Consider the following 22,297-nt stretch of genomic DNA (forward strand, 5'->3'; position numbering starts at 1 on the left):
CGTCTCCACTCAGATCCTGCTTCGTAAGCTTTTATCACCTTGCCCCCCTGATGCTCCCAATAAATGAAGTACCACAGATCCATTTCAAAGTGTTATAAAAAACCAGGCACATTCTGAAAAGGAATCTCAATACACATTAGGTCAAATATAGTCATGAGAAAATATACTCTGGGGTTTGTCCAACACCTCAGCGTTCACTGAACCCTGTACACGAACTGTACATTTAAAAACTGCTGGAAACCTAAAAACATGAGCTGATTTTGAAATGAAAAGACAGTCATATCAAACACAGATAGAACTGGACTCACCTGTCATCCAAATAAATCACTAACTCAACGACTCAAAAACGTGTGCAAAAAGATTCTTGCAATTAGAAATACGGAATAACAACAGTAAAAGATCTATGTACATTGCCATACAATACAAATACAACACCTTTAACTGTTTTTCTAAATAAAACAGAACCCTATTATAATATGACATACATCACATATTGATAGTGCTGTCTTGTGTAGAAGTAATATATACTCTCTAGCAAACAATGTCCTCTATTACAAAGATTCAGAACAAATGCACTCCTGTTTCAACGTTAAAGAAATGACTACAGTAAATACAGCATTAATTAGGCAAATTAAAAGTAAATAAGGTATCATAAAAACAAAACTGCATCTGAATAGACACTCAATAAATATTTTTAGTATTCTTACATGTTCTTTTAATATGTGACATAATGGCCACATAATATATGCATTGGCTCAGAAATTAGTTAACTGAACCGTGTAGAACATGATGGGGGAAAAAAAAGACATGATTAAATTCTCTCTTTCTCTCTGGGCTCAGGGACAGGAGGAGGAGCTGTCGAACTCAAGTGAGCCGTTTTCTAGTGTTCCATATCCATTCATCTTCTTCAGTTTGAGCTGATCAGGCTGACTGAGAGCCTGGCTCTCTACCACTGCCTCTTTAGTGGCAAACATCTGACTGATCTCCACAAACGTCTTATTCTTCGTCTCAGGAATGATGAAGAACACATAGACAGCTACTGCTAAGCACACACTGCTGAACACCAGGTAGCAGTAGGATCCCGCTGACATCTGTGACAGAGAGACAAAAGGGTCAAAGCTTTAACAAATAAGTTCAAGCTCATATCGGCTGAAAAAAATGACGAGATGATTGGGATGGTATATGAGGGCTCTGTGAAAGCCATGTACAAAATCAAAAATCTTTATGTAAGCCTCACTGCTGTCTTACGATGCTTTATAACAATGGTCACATGACTGGTAATTTACTATGTTCTGACTTTAGACAGTCTGATGCATTGGTTCAACATACTTGCTTAGGGCAGTTTCACCGATGTTGTATAATTTATTAGCTGAAATGGATGGTTAGTAGTTTTAAGAGAGTTTTGGCTGATATTATTCCGTAAAAAAACCCCAGTAAAATAATTTTGGTTTTATATAATTGTGGACTGATTTATTTTGCTTGGTAGCTGACTTTTTTTTTTACAGTAACCATTTTTTATGTTTAATATCTCATAATATGGTCTGACAGACTGTATAAATGGGCAAATGTAAAAAGCTGCTCAAATGCAGTAAAAGCACTATTGGCACCAATATTATATGTATTAAGTTTACACTTTTCACTGTAAAGTATTTCTGCACCTCAAACTGTAAACTGTTTTGTTACATCTGAAAATGCTGAGCTGTGAATATTGCAACTAAAGGCGCTCTGCTAGAACACAGTGGTAAAAACAAAGGATCGGAACTGGATTGGGCTGAAAATAGTCGCTACCCAATCCATTAAAATGTGCTTGGATGGGCATCAATCATCATTCAAACATTCATATGAGTAAAAGTAAAAGTATATTATGTGCTGGGTTATCTGTGGAATGGCTTTTTGAATAAACTGTGAACATAAAGCAGTAATATCACCTGTAAGAAAGGGAAGATGAAGCCAATGGTGAAGTTGGACATCCAGTTCAGTGAGCCGCCTACAGTGTACGCAGCCGGACGATGTGATTGCTTAAAGAGCTCAGCCGTGATCAGGAATGGAACACCAGCTGGAAAAAAAACATATATATTTTTTAAACTTCAACACAAATTTTAAAGTGTACAAATTGTTCTATGACGGATGCGCAGAAGTATGTATATACACATATATTATGTACATAAATAAATACTGCCATCCTTTTTCTATAATGTAACAGTTCATGGTGGGAGGAGGACAATAAAGTAGGTTTATGAGCTGCTCGTTATCTCAGTATGCAGGAAGTAAGGATTGTTCCAGTGCTTAACTTGTAATCCCTTTTGGTTACAAGTGAAAAATAAGCAGACGCAAGGTGTTATTTCAAGTCTAATGAATTCAGGAACAAGCCAAGCAGCAGCTTCATTATTTGTGCATGATAATTGCAGTAGAAGGCGTGCTGCAGTTAAACTGATATGGAGCTCTGGTTGTAATTCATTGTTCATGCAGGATTTTGTCTTAAAAAGCCATATTCATCATTGTTTATGAACAATGAGCCATAAAAAATCCTAATTAAAGACGTAATTACAGCGATTGAGACTGCGGCCTGAGAATGAATTATAGATTTTGGAGCGGGGTTGGATAATACATCAACAGAGTAAAGTGCTTGCAGTCTCATTCATCATTTCAGCAGTGCTCCTCTGCTCTGCTCTTGTGGCATGCATAAACTCCATGCCTGATATTGATATATCACTAAAAGAGAAACTTATGCACTTAAAAACACCACCCTCCTTTAAATCCAGGTTGCCTGGTAATAATATGCAGTTCCATTAAGATGTATTTCATGAGAAAAGTTACAACTAATATAAACAATTGAATTAGAGATAGTAAGATAGACTGCTTTTATAGAATACCTGCATTGTTTACTTGTTATTTTGTTATCGCCACATGATTATAAATAAGCAGAGATGGAAAAGGTAATGCAAATCCTGCTTTACAGCACATTTGTAAGAGTTTCTCAACAAATCTAACAATGAATAAACATTAATTAACTAAGTAAGTTAAAAAAAATAACTAACAAAAATTATTTGCTATATATAAATGTTTACCTTCTTTACAGTTAAATGGGGCAAGAATGTGAAGACTTTAAGAAACCTTTAAAAAAAAAAAACAAATATCATGACCTGCCTCCAGGTGTCGCTATTTCCCTATTTCCTGACATCATGGGAAATCTGAGGTCAAAGGATGGCCATCTGTTGATCCAGTCTAAACAATACTCTGGAGACCTTGTCTGAGCATATGCAGCAAGACAGTCTTGTTTTTCATGATTCTAAATAGTAGTTTTTAAAAATAGAATAATATATAGATGCACAAGACACTTACCTGGTCCTATACAGAACCCAGCAATGATGCCAACCACACAGCCCACGCTGATGTACTTCATGAAGTGCACGTGTGTCTAAAAAGATAAAAACGTGACTCAGTCTTACAAGCATGGATGTTTTAACTAGTCTGGACCACATGTGAAACAGGCAACATCTCAGTTTTATAGAACAGTAAGTCTGACATATTGAATATTGGTTGGACATCTATAGTAATACTCACCTGTAGTATGAGGGAAAATGTTATCCCAGCACAACACATTCCCATGACCGCAAAACCTCCAATGATCAACGGCCTTCTTCCCAGCCGCTCAATTGTGAAACACTAAGGAATAAAAACAGAAATAATGAGTAGAATTCACTAACATTTCAATTATTTTTCTTTACATATATTTATTTAATGTTAGAACACTAATCTGGAATTGCTGCAGAAGAAAGCCTGAACGCTTGTCTTCCGTGGATTTTGAGGGATGGCGGGTCGAGCCGAGCCGTACTTGAAGCCTGAAGGGCTCTTGGAGCGGATCGGCTTTTGACCATTGCCATCAAGTGCGGAGGGGCTGGTCTGTTCTTGGCTTTGTAGGCCAGCGTCAAGGTTTTAAATCTGATGCCATAACATTAGTACCACTGACAGGTAAAGTGAATCTACAGCGGCATCTGTCAAAGGGTAGGATATACTGGACAGCAAGTGAACAGTCAGTTCTTGAAGGTGATGTGATGAAAGCAGAAAAAAGATTGATGTGATGGGCAAGGATAGAAATCTGAGACACTGGCAAGGGCCAGTTGTGATGGCTAGACAACTGGGTCAACTGGATCTCCAAAACATCAGGTAGGTCAGGGTGTTAATGGTATGCAGTGGTCAGTACCTACCAAAAGTGCTCCAAGAAAGGACATCCGGTGACAGGGCACCTAAGGCCCATCGATGCAATTCATGGAGACCCAACCTCACAACTTCCAGGAGTCTGTATAACGATCTGCTGCTAAAGTCGTATATACCACAAGATGCCTTAGGACCACCTGTCTAATACTGCCCTCGCAACAGATCTGACCATTTGAGGCATGGATTCCACAAGAACTCTGAAGGCAACCTGTGGTATCTGGCACTAAGACTTTAGCACCAGATCCATTAAGGTCCTTTATGTTTTAAAGTGGGGCCTCCATGGATTGCATCAATGAGCCTTAGATGCTCATGACCCTGTCCCCAGTTCACAGATGAGAGATGTTCTTTCGTGCATACCAGGAAAACCCCACAAGACTTGCCTGATGGTCTGGAGACGTGACTGCTCACTTGCTGCCTAATATATCCACCCCTTGACAGACACTACTGGATCAATGTTTTGACTGCACCTGTCAGTGGTACTAATGTTTTGACTGATCTGTGTATGTAGTCTGTTAGTGAACTTGTCGATGTGATTTAATTGTACACTGATTTGTATTTAACCCATTATTGTCCATGTGACCAACCAGATGACCAAAAAAGTGAGTTTCCATCACTTGTGCCTTAATAAATCTAGTCTTTTTACATGGGACTACGATTTGGGTACTGTTCCTCCAAGGTTTACATCAAGGGTGCCAAATCCTGGTCTTTGAGATCCATCCAACCTGCAGAGTTTTCCTTCAGCCCTACTGTATATCTATTCAAAATGCAATCACTTAAACTAGTGTTTTATTGTGCATTATTGATCAACCTTGATTATTAGTGTGCAAGGACAAAGGAATAGTTCAAACTGTGCAAGGCAGTGAGAGCCCAGAACTGGACTTGAAAACCACTGCTTCAGACAATCCACACCTGTAGGGCTTTATGTTATTTTAAGTGTTTCTCTTATCATACAACAACATGAGTAAATTTCTAAGCTCTCGCTGATTGGCCTCATCTGCACTTCTGAACTCAGTCTATGGGACAATAAGAGCAGAATGTTAAATTTTTCATCGAGTGTGAGTACAGATGAGAGCCAAAGCAGAGTGCTGACTTAAAGGAGGGTGCGGAGAGCAGCTGACAGCAGAATGAATAGCTGTAATTTTATAACCAATCTCTGGCCTTCCTCCCGTGTGCCATTCGCCTCCCAAGTGAGGACCAATTGACACTGACAGCAATGAGTTCTCCTGACTAACAGTGCGCCTCGCCTCCTCCAGCCTCTGCTGGTGCATCACTAAATCCTGGCTAAGCGATGCGACTGGGAGAGGGAGACTGTGTCTGGCCTCCATTACAGCGCTGAGATGTGACCCAGCGAAGGAGCCAGCGGGAACAAACCTCATCCGTCTCTCTAATGCCTTCCCCTCATCTCATACACTGTTTTCTATGAGTGTCAGAGCGGAAAACTAGAGAAAGTGTGCTGCAGAAGATGGAGAGAAAAGCAAAGTGAAGCAGACGGAACAGACGGAGGGGCAGAGACACTCCGGAGGGACAGCTCACAAAGGCCTGCACTCTGTACAACTCTTGCACAGTGCTACAAGGAGCTGCTCATTCTTACTTAATATCACTGACTTAACAACTTTATTGTGTCAAAAGGAAGCACAGGGGGCTCTCGAGTGGTCCAAAGCGTTGGCCTTATAATCGGGAGATCGTTGGGTTCGTCCCCAGTAATGCTACATCCCAGAGAATATGACTGGCCTCACTCTCTCTGGGTCTAATCTCAGAATTACCTTTCCCCAATCACTCAGTGTGGTGTTAGCCAGTTCGTTTGTTGGCTGTTGTAAAAGAAACTAGCAGTTAGTGTTCTCCTCCAAGCATGTTCATGTGTCTTGGGAGAAGTGCATGCTAGCTTTTCCTTCTGGCAGTGGTAACTTTGTGTAATGGGACATGGTGGGAAATGTAAATATTTTAAATTGGAAAAAACTAAACTAAAAAAAAAACAACCTCTGATTTGCTAACACAAACCAAAAGTGGAAAATAATAAGGGTTTTGTTTGAAGAAGACAACTCACCCCTATAAGGCCTGCAATGATCTCTATGGCCCCGGTTCCTACAGTGGTGTAAGGGATCTCAGGGGCCGGAATCCCAGCATTCTCAAAGATATCATTGGTGTAGAACCAGATCTGTAGGGAAAGGAGAGAGCAGTGGGTGAAACAGGTGAGAGGCATACTGAGAGAGGAAGACAGACAGAGTGGGTTGGTTTGGCTTGTGCAGGTGGTGAATCGTGGCCGCACGGTTACGGTGTACAACACTTCAGATTCAATTTTGGGGCTGGAGGGGTGTATGTGAGTTTAGGCAGGGGGGTAATCAGAGGGAACACAGACGGTTTTAGAGCTGCTGGGAGTGCAGAGGACACACACGGCCAGCCTCTCTCCTGCTGCTTCGGCTCAACTCAGCCAAGACTCACCACCTGTCAGCCCCATTTACCCACACACCCACATACACACAACTCTCTCGCTCTCTCTTTTTGACTCTAGGTCACTTTTCGAGAGAGAGAACACACATGTAGGCACATTTATGTTCCCCTAAGTCATGATGATTGACAATCACCATCATGTCATATGCATGTCTATATGCACAATTTGGAGTATCAGTTGATTTGGCTTCTTAAAACTGATTTTTCCTTTAAAAAATAAAATAAAATAAATAATAATAATAATAATAATAATACATTATATAATTTCAAAAGCCAATACAACAGATAAATAGCAATAAAGCTGGAAAACTGCCTGTTTTAAATGAATGTATTTTTGTGATGTCACAGAAACTTTATAAGGAGTGTATCAACTACACTGTTTTTAAATATACAGGGCAAAATCAAAACAGAGGTCATCTAAGTCTTTAAGTCTTTATGATCAAACTTATCTAACTGTAATACATAAAAAGGTTGATAACTGGTCTAAAAAACAAATGTTGAATACTTGTCCTTTAAAGATCCACATCATGTCAAGTCTGATGTAATAATTATGTTACAAAATGTTTACTGTTAAAGCAAATCAGTCTTACTGCAGATATATATGTTTTAGAAAGGCAAAGGAACCTTAATGTTCCTAAAGCAAATATAAAGAGGACCACAAATCTTAGAGCTAAGTTTAGTGATAGATTACTGTAAAAGTGACCTGGCCCTATCAAAGTTACACCAGAAGCACAGAAGAAAAAAACTCAATGCCACCTGAGTGTTTGGACCTCTAGAACATCTTACTTGTCCTCAACAATTATCTTTGTTTTTGTCTATGTCTAAAATTTGCATTTATCTTTCATCATGCATGCTTTGGACCTGAACAGCCTTGTCATAATCTAGTCTAGGTCTTGAAGATGGACATGGTGTATCAGAAAAACAAATGTATGGAGTGTTGTTTGTTAGATGTTGGTTTCCCTTCAGCTGTATCAATTTACTTTGTTGTAAATATTGCAGTTCTCTCACACAGTTTATCTTTAACTAAGCTGTCTGACAACTGTAGAATTTGTTATATTTGATTTACTTTAATAATAGCCTTAATGCATTGCCTTGACAGGGCAGAGTAAATTAGATGCTATAAACACACTGTGGAAAAAAAAGGATTCTAATTTGTTCGGCTCTGTTGGGTAAAGTATGAGCTTTCTGCTCTCTCTGTCCACTTAATCATTTGAATAATTAATTTTCAGTGAAAGAAAATAATTCAGGAAGGTAATACTCCTTGAATAAGTTCCTCCACAGGCCCAGAAAATTCAGACCAACTGCCACTGCATTGCCTTTCTGGTTGGATTCTCTACTACGCCTCTGTTGCTTCATGGCATGCAATATCTTGGCAAATTCTGTGTGTACAGGAGCTTAGGGATTCTGTTGCCAACTATTACATCAAACTGAGGGTTTACCCCAACTGTGCCAGCTTTGTCTGTGTCTCCCAGGTCACAAATCTTGGAAGGATCATCTCTATTCCCTGAAATGTTGTTTTAACTGGAATACTATCAAAATCATCTATGCAGTCAAGTGCAAACATAAACACTGTCTTACTGCATCAATACCAGACAGCTGCATCCCGATGTTAATGACGACCACAGAGAGGACCTGCCAGCGGACTGTAGGGTCCAGCAGCAGCTGCCAGACAGACACAGTGTCCACTGTGGACAGAGAGCGCTGTTCCTCCTGCATTTCCTCAATCTCAGCCTGAATGTTACATTTGGCTCTGTACCACTTTAAAGCTGTGGGAACACAACAGACAATGAAGAGAGTTTTGACAGTGTCTTAAATTCTGTGAAGAGTGTTAAACGACGGTGTTACAAGATCGATGTTGACTTCTGAACAACTGTGTAACAAATTTAATGTTGCGTGATAAAGAGCATTATATGACTGTGCTATGGCATCATATGACCATGTGCATTTAAAGTATTTAGATTTTTTCAATTGTTTTATCTTAGAATAGAAAAAAACTGTTAAGGTAAATAAATATAACTATAGTGCATTACAATAAGAAAAAAATATTCATAAAACAAGTGAGTGTTTACTTCTTTTCACGTCAGAAATCAACAAAACGTTTGCATACACCTGTATTTCAAATCAAACTACCATTTCCCAGCAACAGAGAAAGACTCAAGCCATCCCTCTCACCTGTGATGGTGGCATGAACGTTGTGCTTCTCAATCAACAAATAACGAGGACTTTCTGGAAACCATGGCAACAGCATCAGCTGGATGAATGTCGGGATAACCACAAGGGAGAGGAATAGTGGCCAATGTTCCTCCTGCCAACGCAGTACAGATTAAGGTATAGTTAGAAAGCATCAAGAAGCCGTCATTCCCTTCACTGTCGGTTTGTTTTCCTTACTCTAACATGCCTGGGCTGACGAAGGGGCTGACAAAGACATGATTGAGATCTGTTAAAGCAGTGTTGGTCCTGGAACACTCCCTGCTCCTAACACAGCTGATGCTGTTAATCAGTTCATTATCACTTTCCTGAAGTTGGTATGTTAAAAACATAGTAATCACAAAACTTTGGAGTTAAAGGACTCTCCAGGATAGAAGATAGGTAACACTGGCCATAAATAACCATACAGTGAGGAAAATATGTTTTTAGAATGTTGTAATAATACAATTGTGTATTTCACCTTTCCAAGGAGTTCATGCAGACCCAGAAGCTGAGCAGAGAAGACTCCAATGCAGATAAATATACTAGGCATGAGGCCTAGAAAGCCTCTCAGGTTTTTGGGAGCAATCTCTCCCAAATACATGGGCACCACACTCAGAGAGATCCCTAAGAAAAAAGGAAAAGCACACAAAGGACTAAATTAAATAGAGTGAAGAATTCAAGTTGGGAACCTCTGATTGTTCTGTGAAGTTTATTAAACTACAAGTACAGAGTGGCTTATTCATCTTAAGATTTATATTTTTAACTGTTATGAATCATCCAGCAACAACAACCGAACTAACATGTAGTTTCTGTAGGTATGGGGTGTAAAACCAAAATGCCAAGGCCACATATAGATCCTTTCAAGGGTTTAAAGGGAAAAAGAACTTGAAGCTTCACTGGCAGAAAACAAAAATGACTGTACAGATACATTTTCATTCCTCAAGGTACAAATGCAACCTTCAAAAGGTACAACATGCTCCTTAGGGTCCAATTGTTTGCAGGTAGAATAAAAACAACTGCAGTGGAATTTGGTACAATCATCTCTCTTAACATCATGTTCAGACTGCCAGCCCAAATCTCATTCTTGGCATATTTATATTGTATTCACATTTTAATCTGGAAAGCCAGACACTTTGGAGGTGCTTTGAAATGTACAATCAGATTTGTACAGATGTGTCAGAATCTGGATGCTCTGGCCGCTCGCAATGCATCAGACAACAAGCACAACAAATCTAGGGGTTGGCAATAAGGGCCCAGAGTCCAGTGCTGATTTTCCATCTCTAGCAGACCTACTAAACCTGGCAATTAACAGGTGAGTTGAATCAGGTGGGCTTGATCGTAGCAATCCATGCAGATAGGTTTGTGATGTCTGGACAGCAAAAAGGTTGATCTGATCACTTGCAAATAATGGGCGGGCGGTTATGGCCGTTATTCGCCCCGATTCTGATTTGAGAAACAGTGGTATCACCCCCAGAGACTGCTTGGTATCACATTTTACTCAGCATGCTGTTTTCTAGACCCATATTAAGCCTTAGCCAAGCCAAAGATGTTTCAGTGGTGAACTGCAGTGTAACCCAAGACTACGCTGCAATAATTTCTGGAAAATCATACCTTCATATATTTCATTCATTCATTCATTTCATTCATCATGTCACTTGCATATTACCTGAATGTATTCCTGTGATGAAACGGCCAAAAATGACCATTTCAGGTGAGCCACAGATTCTGCTGAAGCCCATCAGAGAGCCTGCTATGAAGACCAGCACGGTGGAGTTGACGACAGTTCCTTTCCTGCAAAGACAGACACACAGTCCTGTTCCTGCCACTGTTCATTAAGTTGGGGCAGTTATGCCCAACAGCCAGCCACCAGGGAGTTTAACTATCAAAACCAGATAATTGATGTTCCACGACCGCAGTGCTGAGTAAAATAGCTGGCCTCCTTGATTAGTTCTATCAGGTGGTAAACTTTCGTCCTGATTTACACCCAGCTGTGCCTTGCTCTGCGTTATGATGGCCTTAGTCCTATAAAACACTTTGCTGGGCCAAAATTGATTAGAACATTAAATGGGGTTGTGAATCATCATCTTTCATTTGCATTTAAATGTCCGCAGTCTAATCTCGTGGCTCCCGTGAGATCCTCTGAGCAGCCGACACAAGTGGAGGAGTTTGTGAGTCCCTCCGTGAGCGTGCCAAAAAAGTCTGATTAGGTCTCACAAGCTTTAAATACGGATACAGATTCTGTTATGAAAACTTTGTGGCATTTAGTATAAGCTCTTTGTCATAGTATAAGCTCTTAGTATAAGCTCTTAGTTATAGTCAGAGAATTTGCTGTTGTCCTCTTATTATCTAATAAAATGTGATCTCAGAGGTGTTGGGGTTATGTGTACAGTAAATGTATCATTAAATATAACAGCATGTGGAACTGTATGGTTTTATACGCTAAGGTAAGGCACCATGCTGCCTTTATTGTTGGATGCACTGCTATAGTTTCTGAGTGTGAGCACAAACCATGCTGAATCACACACTGCTGCTCACGGATATTGTAGACTACTACACTGATTATTATGGTAATGTACTGGTTTTGTCATTGCTGCTCATGCATACTTGTTCTTAGGACACAATGGAACAATAAATGAGTACTTAACTGTGTTTATTTACATGGAAATATGTTCACTTGCTTAAAGTGGTAGTCTACAAAAGTATAACTTCTGAAGTTTTTGTCTTTGTTAGAGCATGTTCTGCCCATGATCAAATGAATGGGTCAACAGCATTAAGATTTCATGTTATTAAACGAGAAGAGTAGATTAATGAAGAACAGATATCCTGCTTTAGTGATGAAATGATTCATCACTGATTTCATCCCCACAGAGGCCATCTGAAAAGTTAGTGAGAAAAGTTTGGAGCCTAAAGGGCACAACAACAAAATTGCCTCTCTTTCAGAGGGTGACCAAGGTCATCCAGAGAGGTACAACGGGTCATGCGAGGTAACAGATGAGACAGCATGTACCTCAGTGGTCCTCAAACTCTAGGGAGCTCCTGGCAGAGTGACCAGACAGCACCAGATGTTATGGGGTCTCCTCTTGACTTACCTTCCAAATCTGGTGACGAGCATGCCCACCATCAAGGAGCCGATAAGGCCTCCGATGGCAAAAACAGACACGGTCAGCGAGTACATGAGTGTCAGCGCCTCTCCATTCAGGCCCGTCCCATTTCGACTCACAACAGTACGGTTATAGAAGTCCTTGATGTACTGTGTGTATTGATGTGTGTAGAAGAAAGAAAGAGAGAAACGTCATCATGACACCCCCATTAACCACCATGGAAATTAATCTGATATGGATGCAGAGTTATTACTTGTTTCGCAAACCCTATAATACAACATGACACTCATATGACACTACTCACACAATATCCATGTATTTTAGGGGAATAACATTTAAATGTAAGATTTAATCGTATTGCACATCCTTAAAATCTCAACCCAAAGAAGTCAGATTCAAAGCTCCTATTCAAGAAGTAATATAATGATATCTTAGCAGAAACACAGGACTGTGTCTTGTGTGGCCATCACTCACTAAGCCTCTCTTCTTTTTTCTCTCACCATCCTCAGCTCAGAGTTTAACCGAATTTCTCTGCATTTCTGCCTTTTTTTCTTTTTTCCACTAATCAGTTTATCCTGATTCACTAAGGATTCAAGGTTACGATATTAGTTATCTTGTAAACAGCTCCCTCAGTACAACTGTGTGCCAGTCATTTCTGATTCTAATGAGCGGCTGAAGAGCTTTCATTAGATCTCAAGTATTTGCAATCACTCAGACTCAGGAATTTCTCTATTAATTTGGAATAAATTCAAGGTTTCCTGCACTGATTTGCTCAGAACACAGAATACATAATGTTCTGTACATTCCATGGGCTGGTTGTGTATTCGGAGATCTATTGTTAAAAGCTTAATCTTAAAGCTTAAACCTGGTATTCTGTGTGAACAGTGCTCCTCAAAGCAGCGTAAAGGAATCTTTCATGAGGAATATAGCAGCCAGCTATGAGACAAAGAAATAACAAACAGGAAAATTTGAATCTTTTCATCATTAACAGACTAATGGGGCAGGGCAAATAGGTCCCCACTTACTGTACATGAAGTCCTGCTAGAGGCAAGCACTGCTGCACAGAATGGCAGCAAAGTAATAATGCTATACATCTCAATTACAAAAGTTGCTTTAAAGCATCTTGTTTCCATTAACTTAGCCAGAGCAAATTTCACTTCCACTTTTCTTATATTAAGAAACTCAAAGTTTCAAAAGTGTCTATAATCACAAGCCACAATACAGTAACCATTGCTTATCCTAGGAAAAGAAGTTGCAGAAGTAAAACGGGTCACATTCCCCGAGTTTCGGCCAGGGTTTGTTTCAGCCACATGGCCCATTCCATCCACATTCCTCATTCAGTGACAAATCCCTCACACAGAGCACTGCCTCTGAGGAGCTACTGTTCATGTTTCCACTAGGGGAACCTTCCTCCACTACACTGTAGAACTTCAGTTAGTTTATTTTAAATGAGGGGGGCCTTATACAGATACACTTTTTTTAAATAAAAAGGAAATAAAAACCGTAATCCTAACCTACCATAAGGCCTAATCTAATGCTGGAAAATAGATATATTGTCTGTATTGTTTTTTTTAGTATTGGTGTCACTCAATAATATTGATTTTTAGTTTTAGTGATGGTGATATATTCTTTTGCTGGGTAGTTTTGATAGTTAATGTTAATGTTAATATGTCTATTGTGTGAGACATTCTCCTAGCATAGAGTACCAGTGCTTAGGAAGTGTCAGTTCTTTCCTAATGCACACATTAAATTACTTCTGATACCAGAATATGTTATGAAATTATGATAATTTTAAATTGTATCCATACTGCCAAGTTTTATTCTTATTTTATATTCAACAGTTTGTATCCCTTGTGATGAATAGCAACCTCATGCTCTCTATCACTGTAATATTATTTGTTAAATCATTTATTATTGTTATTTATTTGTTTGTTTATTGTTTTTTATTATTTATTAGAATTTGGGCGAATTTTGAATTATGTGTCTCACTTGCTGGCCACTTAGTGAATTAAAAATAACGTTTTCCAAGTCTAATTTTTCCAACCTGCAAAAAAAGACATTTTTATATGGTGTTGCATATCTTATCTATAACCGTTTATTATCATCAATTCATATAAATTTCATGTTAACATAGAGCACAACAATTCTTTAGACATTTGATTATCCCACTTAATAGGCTCTTACCCCTGCAGGAGAGTTGACCACAGCCAAGTTGTAGCCATACAGCATAGAGCTACCAAATGAGGTGAGCAATGCCACTGCCAGTAAAGATGAGGTGAGGTGCTACAGGGATATAGAGAGAGCACAGATTCTTTATCTCTGACGTTAGATTAGAATAAAGAATCAAGTTTCAACACCGTCTGTGAAGGCAGAACATTATAAAACACTGAACAAATGCTAACATACTGTTCTCAGCACTAATGTACATTAGATAGAATTGCAATATTAAAACAACCAAGATAGAATAGGACCTCAAAGAGGCCTACATTTACATAAATGAACTAATGAATAATTATCTGTCAGCACGAGCAATAGCTAAAGCCACTAGGGGTCATAGTAAATCCAAGACCTCAAAAGAATGAATCGATCATTAGTATGGACAGGGGTGGACAGAGAGCAACCTTAACAAATGGCTTAGGCTCATTTGCTGCATTACAGCTAAAAAGAAGTACACATTTCCCACACAGTCAAACATAGTGTTACTAGAATGTTACTAATATAGCACTTCGGTTTAAAAATAATAAATAATAAAACTGTATTGAACTTATAGAGCGGATGAAAAAATAATGTAAGTCTATACACCATAATTAAGAAAAAAGCCCCAGCCGTCTGTGTGCCTGGATACAAACAGAAGAGCTGTAGTTACTTAGGTAGGACTGGTGCATACAGATGATCAGGGGGAGACTTCAATTAGCCCACTAAGTGGTTATATGCAGCTACTCATGTACACACACATGAGGGAGACAATGTCTTGTGACATTAAATGATCCAAATTGACACTGGATGAACAGGCAAAGCCTAAAAATTATACTATATGAAACTATTACCTGTTTTGTGAAACAGTATGAAGCAAATAACAGCATGTTTTTGATAGGAAAACGACACAACAGGTTTTCCAAATGAACAGGGGTAATTAAGACAGAAATAGGCAGAGCAAGTAAAGAAAGGTGGATTTTTTTAACTGCATTTCTGTTGTAAAATAATAATAATAATAACAATTATTATAAAAAAATAACTACCACTATTACCACTACTACCACCACCACCACCACTATTACTACCTCTGATACTGCTACTAGTATTACTACTACTACTACTACTACTGATAATAACAATAACAGCACTTACTGATGTTATTTTCCCAGATGAGGTAATCAACACTTCTTCTGCCATTTATACTTTTTCAGTCAAGTGTTCCTTGTCAAAAATCGGATTTGAATGAAGGGTTCCTTTCAGCTCTGTTTGTACTGTGCTACTGGACTCCCAACTGGCCTCATGTTTGCCTGAACAGGCGTGGTTAGAAACTGTGAAGCTGGGCCTGTCCTCTCATCGTCAGGGTGTCGAGCACTCGGCTGCTACACGATGCAGCAGTGGAATCACATGATAGCAAGCAACGTGACTCAGAGAAAGACTGGTGAAATCAATTAGCTAAGTGAATTTAAAGACTGCGGCCTTTGGTATGAAGGACAGAAAGACTCAGGCCTGCTCCAGCGCAGAACAGTGAGAAACATGGCAGACAGCGTAAGGTTATCCGACTCCTCCATGGCCTCTTATCAGAGAATCCAGTCGAGGGTCCTAGATTAGCATCGGTCTCGTCTCTTAGGACGGAGATGTGAAACTTGTGACAGTTTAAACATTAAGATAGCTCAAAACATGTTAAATACTCTTTAAAACAAAAAAGAAACACCTATTGCATTATTAATGGTATAGTGTTATAGTTTTTGAACAGGCAGTCCAGTCCACTGACTCTTAAATTAAATGATTTTGAATTCATTTGCCAAGAGACCTAAAACTTTTTCAGCCAATAATGGATAAAGTGAACAAACGTATGAAGGGATTAAAAAGTAGAAGGTCCAAGCACTTCCTAAAGCAATGGTAAAAAGTCTGTTTTATAATTAAAAAATAAAAAGTGATCAAGCGTGTGGGTCCAGTGCAAAACGAAAGACCAAAATTTAGACACCAAACACATCAGAAATAAATATCTAGCAGACGTTTGTTTGGAATCTTGGAAAAATAATTTTCCTTTAACCCCTTTCCATTCATTTCAGCCACTGTCTTGTCCCATGGTGTAATGCTGGGGGAGCGCAGTATGCAGTTAGAGGAAGTCCTGCTCAGGTCAGTAACCTGGGTGCCTCACAGCTTTGATTAGAGATGCATTGCAGGAAAGAAGATAGCTGAGGCCTAACAGTGATGTTAGGCCTCAGCAGCAATACACACATCAGCTCCCGCTCTTTATATTAAAGGATGGTTTGAAATAATCTTCCTATAACCCCTTTCCCTCCTCAGTTCAGAGCTCGATTACCAGCACTGCTGATAATTCTCAGCCTGGTTCAGGAGAGTACTATTTCTTAACCTGACCTAGAAAAATGAATATGGTATATTTACTAATTACTTAAGTTCTTTCTAGAGTTGTTTTTCTTCAATTGCTTTAGGTGTTTGGAACCGTAGATAAGATTCTTCATTCTGTTATGCCATACAGCGAACATTAATTTCTAGTTGGAAAAACAAAGCTGCAGCAATGGCATTAGTGTTTCCCTTTGGGGAATGGTACATATTTCATATATGAGCCTGTCATTTTTCAGAGGGGAGTGAAAAGGTGAAAATGAATGACTTTTTTTCTGTAACTATTGCTGTTTGCCTCTTATTATTTTTGGCTCTCATGAAAGCCCAGTGAATTAAGACATCTATTGGGAACTTGTGATATTTGGGAATTAACAAGCCTATCAGTAGATAAGTTTTTATGCTGCTAAATTCTAAGCTTAATGCACAATAAAACACTGAATATAAAATATGGAAGCCGAATTGAAATGTCAGGATCTCAGTTAATCACTGTAGTGGCACTAGGAGATAATTGTGGACGAAAGATCTTGGGATCTCTGGTGTGTGTGTGTGCCTATGTGAGAGACTCTTGAGGTCATATGACTTCTATTAGCATCATGATGCTACTTTGTAAAAATCAATTATAGCTTCACATAGGACACTATTCAGAAAAAGGAAAGGCCACACCTCCTTAATGTACTCACTGTACCAGGCCAAAGCATGCGTGCTGTGTGTGTCTGTGTGAAGAAAGAGAAGGAAGGAAGAGAGATAAAGTGAATGAGTGTGCTAGCAGGCACGTGCCTTGTTTTATGCAAAAAAGAAATAAATAAATAAACATGCAAACACAAGACAAAACCACAGAAGAAAAGTGTGGATACAGTAACAATGTGTGTTCTTTCTGCTTTTATACTTGTCTATGTAAATTTGCCTTCATAGGAATGCTTTGGGTTTACTTCCCTGGACATACTTCATAATCCAAAAATAAATATAAAGGCAATACGTTACTTGTCTTAGAGTCCATAGTTCCTCCAGAACATAATGTGAAGATATTGCCATTATAGGTGTTCAATATGTCAGTAGCCACATTATTGTCCAAAGGACTTTTTATGACAAACATTTCAAAAAATCAGATTAAGACTGTGAAAATGGAAATTGTCTGTAACATTTAATGAATTTTGGCAAAACTGTTTTTCTATTAGCATTAGTGATTTTCACAGTAGTTCATGTGTTGCTTTGCAGTAGCTTAAAGACAGAGAAGGGCTGATCTTTGTGTTCAGGGCCATCTAGCTAGTAAATATTCAGAGATGATCCATTAATTAAAACTTAACATCTACAGTTGGTATGCAGATTTCATGTAAAAGCTGATATCATGATAAATACCTCAGTAAGTCAGAATCAGAATCAGAATCTCTTTATTTCACCAAGTATGTTACACATCCAAGGAATTTGTCTTGGTGAGAGCAACACGTATGACAAGTAACAAAAAAACACAGAACACAGTCTTAAACTAAAGGAAAAAGACACTAAACAATAAATAGGGTAGGGGATAAATTAAAAAAGTAAAAAGTACTAAAAGTAATAAAGAGCTGAAAAATATATTTACAGAAAAGAACATCTGTACAGGTGTGCAAATAGTCATAGTGCAAATAGGCAGAGTGCAAAATAGCTGTTCAGTCCGGTTGGTACAGTTCAGTTGTATGTTTTGAGGTCACAGTGGGAGGTGTGTATGTCACAGTGTATGTCACAGTGGGAGGTGTCCACTGTGGTTGAGGAGCGCTACAGCTCTGGGGAAGAAGCTGTTAGCATGGCGTGTTGTGCTGGTTTTGATGGACCGCAGTCTTCTACCAGAGGGGAGTGTCTGGAAGAGGAGGTGTCCAGGATGTGAGGGGTCAGATGTAATCTTGCCAGCCCGCTTCCTCACCCTGCTGGTGTAGATCTGTTGAAGCACTGTGTAATACATTAACATCTATATTTCAGGTTGGGCTGCCTTATTATTTTACAGTGTACAAATGTTATGAAGTGTAAGCATTGCTGAATACTAATATCCCTCAAGAGTGTGTTTCTCAAGAGTGCCTCTTTCTGGCTCTTTTTGTTTACTTGTCTATCTATAGTGGTCTGTCCCATCCCTCGGCATGGCCTGGCTGCCCCAGAATGAGGGAAGTGGTCAGCAATGGGCAAAGTAAGTGACATTTATAAGCACTGAGATATTGACAGGTTTAGATGGATTTTCTTTGGCCTGGCCGGATTCCGCTCTCTCACCTTGTGAAAGGAAATAAGCTCAATGAAACACCTCAGCTGAGTCTTGACCTCTTACCACCCTGACTAGTTTTTTTTGTACCTTTTTGGAGAAACTTTAAAACCTGATGTCATTGATGTGTAGTTTGGTTAATTGTGAAGCTGTCCCTTTATTATATAAGAAACGTATTACTGTATTGGCTATGTCTCACATATCTCAGAATGTTTAGGTTGAACCTAAATCATTAGCAAGTGAGTTGCTCCAGTTCATGGTTTCTGTTGGTTGGTTTTATGGGTCATAATTATCAGAGACCACTCTGCTGTGGGAACGGGGCCTATGGGGGTTGGTGTCGCAAAGTGCTGCGCCCTGCATGTAACAGACTAAGGTCAGATTCCACCACCGTAAACACTATCTTACATGAATCCTAGGGCACAACTCATAATGCTACATTCACTAACTTTTTTTTTTAAACTTACATAATTAATGTACATATGTAGTGTTAATAGTGGGCAACTGGTGCACACTATTAATCTGCAACCCTTAATAACATGGGAATGCATTTAGGTTTGCACCATGTTAAAATTATATAATATTAGTGATTATTGGTTTATTTTATTAGAAGGTAAATAGGGAATAAATATATTTAAATAACACCAACATAGTCTTGTTACGACTCTCTTATTACACTATGCTCATATAGTTAGCTTTATTATACCAGATATGCCAAATAAACTGCATGATTAATAACTAAAATCCTGAAAAAAAATCCTGATTTAGCAGGTAATTTGTACAAAAAATGAATAGGAAAGAAATATTGTATTGTTATTGTAGCTTTTGTAAATAACTAAATTGTGATTAAAGTAAAAGAAAATAAATGTCAGTTTCCAATGCTAGAAATATCTAGCTAGCTGTGTCTGTTTTTTAAGTACTTCCCAGGCCTTATCTACTTACATAAAGCATCTCTGTAGAAAATGAAAAATCGGCAAGGTTTCTCTTGGTTCTTGGAATGGATTGCACTCACCTGAAGATAACTCTAGCTTAAAAAAGACACTGATCCTTTTGTCTGTTGTAAGCTATTTCAGCTGGACTGGTGGATTACTTCCACGACCAGAGCATCACATGTGCGAGAGAATCTAATCTTTGAGGACAATTGTGTTTTTATTGTGTGCAGGAGGTGGGCTGTAACTTCAGATGTCCCTCCAGGGCTGGGTCGATATTTCCTCCCCTTATTTCAGCCGCTGTCTTGTCCCATGTTTAATTGCATCGTGTAATACTGGGGGAGCGCAGTGGGTAGTTAGAGGAAGTCTTGCTCAGGTCAGTGACCCAGCTGCCTCCGTCACTGTTAGGCCTCAGCTTTCTTTTTTCCTGCAAAGCCTCTCTAATCAAAGCAGCAGCAATACACACATCAGCTGCCACTCTTCATATTAAAGAAATCTAGTACTAATCTCATATCCTAATTATAATCTAATATGAATCTCATATTATAAACTAGTTATTATTTAAAATGTAGTCATTCTTTAAAGTACAGAAATGCACATGCAAATACATTGACTTTACCATTCAGTGAGTTCCACGAATAATAAATGTATAGTATTGAAATTTACCCTCTCAGTGAGTTGCCAATGCTTAGTTGGAAGTTTGCATGATAAAAACACTTATTTTAAATTCTTCCACTGGTCTATCTTACCTACTCTATTAATAGGCATTTTATAGACATTTAGGCAATATGTGATATGACATGAGCTAAAAAATTTGATTACCAAATTTAAAAACAAATCAGTATATTATAACATTGCTATTGAAATTGATAATGACAGCCCAACTGGAGTTGATTGAATTACTGGAATTATTATACTTTAAAATGATTTAGTAAACTGAGTATACCGGCAATCAAGGACTAGACCAGAACAGACATTCAGTAAGAACAATAACGGTTCCAGTGATTTTCTTTCTTTCTTTTATATATATATATATATATATATATATATATATATATATATATTTTTTTTTTTTTTTTTTTTTTTTTTTTTTTTTCTCCCCAGTTTAGTTATATCAGTATTCCAACCTATGTCTCCCCCATCACACCACCATACTGTTGGCTTACTGTTTAAAGTTTTATTGAAATGTAAATAAGTAAGTAATTAAAATCTAAGGCACACAGCTTGCTTAATTTTGTTAGGTTAATACACCATATGCTTATATATATATATATGTGTGTGTGTGTGTGTGTGTGTGTGTGTGTGTGTGTGTGTGTGTGGTACAAACCTATTGATTAATAAACTTTTTTTTTAATGAGTGGTGTTGCAATAAAGCTAAGGACTTATTTGTCAACAAGTTGTGGCTGATGGCTAATTATGATTGATGATTGGATGACAAGCCATTATGTCTACTTCTCGGTTGGATGAGTGATCTTTTTGATGGTTAGCTGTTATCCACTAAGCGCATACTGAGTTAAATACGAAGATGTTCTTGTCTTTTTTTGTAAAGCCCCTCCCGTTTCTCCTTTTCTCCTCAATCGCTGTGACTTGGGAGTATAGACTGAGTGACTGGTGAACTGTAGTTGATTACTGAGAGAGAGAGAGAGAGAGAGAGAGAGAGAGCTTTAGTGTGGAATAGGAGGCCGTTGTGTACCTGATCACGTTAAGAGTGACTTAGATTGATGGCTGCTCCTAAAACCTAATATCCTCCCTCTCTATGGCTGATTTTCTGATGAATGTAATCAGGGACTGACACTCATACACTTGACAGGAGGCCATGTTCCACAAAGCAATGATGTCCTTTGACTTAGTAAGTCCCCATGAAATAGGATTCGTGGTTCTCATGAGATAGTGATTTATTGTGAAGGGATTTGGCTTTGTTCGAGGGAGAAAAAAAAGTTGATATTGGAGTTAATGCACAAGGTGTCATTAGATTGTTTTATTAAAATGGTTTATGCTATTTGCAATGTAATGCTTCCCAAATAGTAAGTTTCCTGTGACAGTGAAGCACTTGGATGAAAGCCGGGATGCACTTGACATCTGTCAAAGCATTGAGGCCCTCTTGTGGCCACTTCTCTGATTCAAAAGGGAAAAAAAGGAAAAAAGGAGGGAAAAAAGGAAAAGAGGGTCAACGAAAAAGGGCTTTAGATCTGTCAACACAAAATGCACCAGCATTTGTCATATTTCAGAAAGTAGCCTATTCTTTTTCCAGTGATTATAAGGAACAAGGCCAAATATTGTATGTTGAGGCACTCTTGAGCGTGTCAAGCCACGCAGAACATATGCATGGGAGCTTGAAAAAGGGGGCTTTAAACGTAAGCCGCAGCATCTGCGAGCCCGCATACATCACTCTGTTTATCGCCACTGCTGCTAATTGAACAGAGGCTCACGGAATGGTGCCCCCATGTGTTCCTCAGCGCTGCGCAGCCATTGGCTGTTGTTGCGGCGACGCGGCCATTAATGAGACAGGGCCAGGAAGATGGATTACCCAGTGCCATATTGCCCATCATCCCCAATCAAGAACCACCCATGGAAATTGATTGTTCTAATTTGCTCTCATTATTATTATAATACCCGGACAAAATAAC

The 22,297-nt window shown here is 38.8% G+C and overlaps 1 protein-coding gene across 1 annotated transcript; it reads right to left on the reverse strand.

Annotated features, from left to right (window-relative positions):
• Positions 1 to 836: 836 nt before the first annotated feature.
• On the reverse strand, positions 837 to 15,350 carry slc2a15a (solute carrier family 2 member 15a). Its single transcript, XM_072676976.1, has 12 exons — positions 15,306 to 15,350; positions 14,142 to 14,240; positions 11,946 to 12,106; positions 10,523 to 10,647; positions 9,335 to 9,480; positions 8,839 to 8,971; positions 8,245 to 8,432; positions 6,263 to 6,373; positions 3,565 to 3,666; positions 3,343 to 3,418; positions 1,929 to 2,056; positions 837 to 1,091 (listed from the first exon to the last, which is right to left on the reverse strand). Exons 1-12 carry the CDS (start codon positions 15,348 to 15,350, stop codon positions 837 to 839), a joined length of 1,569 nt encoding a protein of 522 aa, XP_072533077.1.
• Between the last annotated feature and the right edge of the window lie 6,947 nt (positions 15,351 to 22,297).

This window comes from Salminus brasiliensis, chromosome 4, assembly GCF_030463535.1.
Source record: "Salminus brasiliensis chromosome 4, fSalBra1.hap2, whole genome shotgun sequence".
Lineage (NCBI taxonomy): Eukaryota > Metazoa > Chordata > Actinopteri > Characiformes > Bryconidae > Salminus > Salminus brasiliensis.